This window comes from Nematolebias whitei, chromosome 10 (genome assembly GCF_014905685.2).
Source record: "Nematolebias whitei isolate Nwh7 chromosome 10, NemWhi1, whole genome shotgun sequence".
NCBI classification, from domain to species: Eukaryota; Metazoa; Chordata; class Actinopteri; order Cyprinodontiformes; family Rivulidae; genus Nematolebias; species Nematolebias whitei.
Genome location: NC_056507.1, coordinates 2,794,990 through 2,800,115, shown reverse-complemented (window position 1 = coordinate 2,800,115; position 5,126 = coordinate 2,794,990). Strand labels below are relative to the sequence as shown.

Here is a 5,126-nt window from a genome sequence, read left to right as displayed (position 1 = left end):
CCATTCATCCGGCCATCCATCCATCCATCCATCCATCCATCCATCCATCCATCCTTCCATCCATCCAGGGAGCTTGTAGTAGAGCTGCTACCATCCATCCATTCATCCGGCCATCCATCCATCCATCCATCCATCCATCCATCCATCCATCCACCCATCCAGGGAGCTTGTAGTAGGGCTGCTACCCATCCGTCCATCCATCCCTCCCTCCCTCCGTCCCTCCCTCGTTTTGAATGCATGTTAGACTGATTGGTAACTCTAAATTGTCCCTAGGTGAGTGAGAGTGGATGGTTGTTTGTCTGTTTTGTCTCTATTTGTCCCTGTGATGGACTGGAGACCTGTCCACGGTGTCCCCCGCCTCTCACACAGTGATTGCTGGACATGGGCACCGGCGACCCGAAAAAGGAAGAAGCGAGTAAAGATCATGGATGGTGGAGTCGCGGGGGCAGCATCTTGAGCAGGGAGGTCCAGACATCTCTTTCCACAACCAGCTCTTCTGGGAGGACTCCAAGGTGTTCCCAGGCCAACCAAGAGACGTAGTCTCTCCAGCGTGTCCCCGGGGTCTCCACTCAGTCAGACATGCCCGAAGCACCTCCCTAGGGAGACACCCAGGAAGCATCCTTACCAGAGTTCATAGGTGAGGGTAGGAACTTCAACTAGGAGCTTTGCCTTACAGCTCAGCTCTCTCTTCACCAGAATGGACCGGAACAAAGTCCGCAATACTGCAGATGCTGCACCAATCCATCAGTCAATCTCTCGCTCCATTCTTCTCTCACTCGTGAGTAAAACCCCGAGATACTTGAACTCCTCCACTTGAGGCAGAACCTCACCCTCGACCTGAAGAGAACAATCCACCCTCTGAGGACCATGGCCTCAGATTTGGAGTTGTTGGTTCTCATCCCTGCCACTTCACACTTGGCTGCGAACTGCTCCAGTTCTAGTAGCTCCAGCTACTCCAGCTCCAGTAGAGCTGCTTCTTCTGAACAGAAGGTGTAAGTTGAGGCGGTCTCCCTTGAAAGTTTTCTGGGCATGTCCATATGAGAGCAACTTGCTGAAGAACTGTTCTTTTGGCACGGGAAGGCCTTGGTTTCTCAAAGGATGAGCTGGAGAGCTGCTGGGGTGAGGAACATCTGGATTTCCTTCCTGGACTTGTTTCCTCCATGACCTGACTGGGACAAGCAGCAGAAAATGGACTTTTTTTGTTTTATTCGTTTTTTTTAAATTAATTAATTAATTTCAAAATTGGAACATGAACATGATGGTGACACAACAGAAGTCAGGAGATCAAACTCACAAAGTGATTCATTCTTTGAGCAACAATAATCAATAATTTGATGGTGATCCATTCAGAACTTACTGTGCCACTTTATTACAGAAACAATGAAACGCACATCAGCTAAAGCAGCTAAAGCAGCTAAAGCATGAGCTTGTAGATTTGAATTATTTAAGTTTTCTTTCACTTCTTCCAGGTTGTACAACTGATGACATTCATAAGAAAGTGTACATGAATAAATATCAGGAGCCCCTTCCCCCTGACTGCCCTGAAGGCCTGGGACAGCTGATCAGCGCCTGCAGGTCCTTCGACAGTGACCAAAGACCGACTGCTGGAGGTACAGAATCATCATTTTCATCAACTCTTTGGAAGTCCACAAGCCTTTTCCATCAGCAAGACCAAACCAATAATGTAGAAAGAAGTTTGATCTTAGGACCTAAAACAAACATTTGTAGATAGAATATGTGTATTGTATGTGTTTAGTAGAGCCCGACCGATGTGGAAATTTTGGCTATTGCCGATACAGATATTGGGATGGAGTGGCGACTGCTGATAGCCAATATGATGGCTGAAAATGACTGAGCTTTGTCCACCCCCAAGGCGAGTGGAGCAGGGCTTGTTTATTTAGTGCAGCTGTTAGCACCACGAAGCTAAGCTAATCAGATCCGTGCTGTACTGTACCTGTAGTCCCACAGTAGGTTCACAAGTGGTGCTCTGGTCATAAACGGTCTTCCTAACGTGAGTTCACATTTTCTATCCTCCTCTATTCACCACAAAGTTATTAAGTGTTACTTAATATAAATTATACAAAGAAATGCCCTTCATCATGGTTTCAACAGTCAGTCACGTACGATGAAGGTCTAATTAGCATTGACCTCAGCAGAGTTTATTTTTCTTTGTGAGAAGTAAAGATTTCAGACAAACAATGCATTTCATTGAGGACGACAAAGATAACGTTACTAACGCTGATAAATTTTACTGCTACATTAGATTGATTGTTCTGGATACAGTTTTACAAGGCAATAGTCTACGCTAGGTTATCTAAACATTAGCTTGCTAACTTGAGAGGCACGTAGCTAATGACAAGCAGGTTGGAGGATTGAAGAGAATTTATTATTGTTGAATTTTTTTATTTTACAGATCGGTTAAAATAAACTTTCCATGCTCTGTTCAGCAAAACACTCTACACAGTGTTATGGCCACCAAGAACATATATTAAAGGAGGACACGGACTCAAAACATAAGGGTTCAAACTTTCAATTTATTAAAACAAGCTTCCTGCTGGGAAAAAAAGAAGATTATAATGAACCCCTAATTCCCGTGTCCACCCAAAACACACAAAAACCCAAAGTAGCAACTTAAAAGATGGACCTGGTGGGCCGGCCAAACAGGACATAAAGGTACCACTGCTTTGGCTTTGATGAAAGTGAAACTTAAGTGAATGGCCAAGACTTGAAAGTGGTCATGCTTCCTCTGTTGGATACATTGTACAATTATGGCTTGTCCCCAAACGTCTATATCGGCTTAAATTATCGGCCCTACCGTTATATCAGTCGGGCTCTAGTTTATAATACATAAGTATTTTCAGTGCTGTGATCTTTGTCTCCTGCAGTGTTGGTGGATAAACTTCGCAGTGTAGTGGTGCAGTTAGAGCTGCAGTGAAACGTCCGCTGCTTTTCTGCTGGATGGGATCATCTTTGGAGAAACTTTGCCAAAACATTTCCAAATGGACTGTCGTCACTGCCCAACACAAGACGAGCACACAAAGTCTGAATTAAACACACAGATGTTACTTTCCACCGTTTTCTTTTTTAAGAACCCTTTCATACTCGCTCTTCTCTGTTTTCTGTCATACGGTTCGATGTGCTGTACGTGCAGGATGTTTATAGTGGATAAATATATCGGTCATTAAAATGCTTTACGTAATAATGTTTTCTTTTTCAGGAGAAGCAGTTTAATTGTCTTATTGCATTAGAGCTTTGAAATAAGATTATAAATTAATAGATAAGCATTTACATTTTTAAACAAAAGGTTTTACTATATCACGTGTAATAAAAGCGAAATATATTTTGCAACTTTTAAGAGAAAGCATTTGTTTTCATGCAGTGGCACACATCATATAAACTAATGCTGTTATTGGCTGCAAGTCCCAAATTTGATCAGGCTGGTTTGCATTCTCACTATAAGGTCCTGTTTACACAAGAACAATCTCTGGAAGTCTAACAAGGTGGAGCCAGGTCCTCTGGACGGATTCTTCTTTGTTGAAACGTTTCATCTTTTATCAAAAGGACTTCTTCAGTCTGAGGAGCTGCAACAAACTCAGTCTTATAAACAGCACCTTCTCATGGTGGATCAACCAGTTTGTTGTTGACATCCAGAACCAGCTGTTCACATAATCAAGGACCATCAGCCTAACGATGGATCTTTAGCACCTGATGGCTGCTTGTTATTCACAGGAGGCTGAGTGATACTAGCAATAACAGAGGGGGACAGTTGGACACGGAGGCTCCACCCCTGTTTAATGATGGACAGGTTCTCTTCACAAAGATGGCCTCCTTTACTCCTCTCTCAAACCATCGTTCCTCTCTGTCCAGGATGTGAACATCTTCATCCCTGAAAGAGTGACCTCTGGCCTGGAGATGAGTGTAGACTTCAGAGTCCTGGTCTGATGAACATCATCAGGCCAGATGAAGATGTGCACATCTTTGATGTGTCACCCTTGACCCCCCCGGGTAAAGAGCTGGTCCAGTTTTCCATGCCAGGATGGGACCTGCATTGTCCCTCAAAGGAACTACCTGAGCAACCTCAGCCATGGTTATGGACGAACCAACCCCCCCCCAGTCAACAGCACTCCACCTCCACCACACAGTGTCTGTAAGGAGCTGCTCTCACCGCCTCAGCCGCCTGATGGTTTGCCACTGTCACCCTCTGCCTGGTGCTTGTTCAGGATGGAGGATTCAATCTGACTTTATTTAAACAGGTCATTTTACTGGTTACTGAATCTGTAATGTGTTGCTGCTGAAGTCATCTGGATTGTGTTCAGCTGAATTGAATTGCAATATTATGATTAAATTGGAACTTGTTGTTTTTTGCCTTCTGACCTGAGAGGACTTTTGTTGGAAATAACAGTAAATACATTATTATTTTAATGACATCATGTTTTATCTGGCATATATTGCTCAAACATGACATAACCTCAAAAGTGTGACGGTAAAAGGAGCCAGTGAGCTCTGAAAGAAGCCACAGCCCTTTTATTTTTCTGAGTGTAATGACTTGACAAGAATTATTATTCATTTCTTTACTTTCTCTCATTTTTCAGTAAAAGTAATGAGGTCACATTTTTGTTAAACTTCACATGTGTTCCTGTGCACCAGCTGCTGATGCTGATGAGAATGAGATGAAGTCAGAGGACCAGGGACGATGCTGTAACGTTTTTCTTCTTCTTTTGGTTTTTCCCTCTTCAGATGTCTCCACCACGAGTCATCCTTCTCCATCTATCTCTGTCCTCTGTGTCCTCTGTCCTCACTCCAACTACCTCCATGTCCTCTCTAACTGCATCGATATGTCTCTGAGCTGTTGTGTCCTGCGGGTCTTATCTCGGACCCTAGAATAAAATACTAACAGATACATCTCCTCTTTGTCTTGAGCATCCTTCTACCAGTATATCCACTGTTCCTCCTTTGGACATGTCCAAACCACTGTCCCTCCTCTGGACATGTCCAAACCATCTCAGTGTGTCCTCTCTAACTTTATCTCCCAGTTGTTCAACCTGTGCTGTACCTCTGATGATCTCATTCCTGATCTTCTCCATCCTTGTCTCTCCTAAGGAGAACCTCAACATCTTCATTTCTGC

The 5,126-nt window shown here is 43.7% G+C and overlaps 1 protein-coding gene across 1 annotated transcript in view; it reads left to right on the top strand.

Moving 5' to 3' along the window:
* Positions 1-2,935, top strand: part of LOC119415382 (mixed lineage kinase domain-like protein) — a 9,177-nt gene extending 6,242 nt beyond the window's left edge. Inside the window, exons 9-10 of the mRNA XM_037682512.1 lie at positions 1,470-1,610; positions 2,886-2,935. Coding sequence (XP_037538440.1) covers positions 1,470-1,610; positions 2,886-2,935 — 191 coding nt within the window. The remainder of the gene's footprint in view (positions 1-1,469; positions 1,611-2,885) is intronic.
* Positions 2,936-5,126: the final 2,191 nt, after the last annotated feature.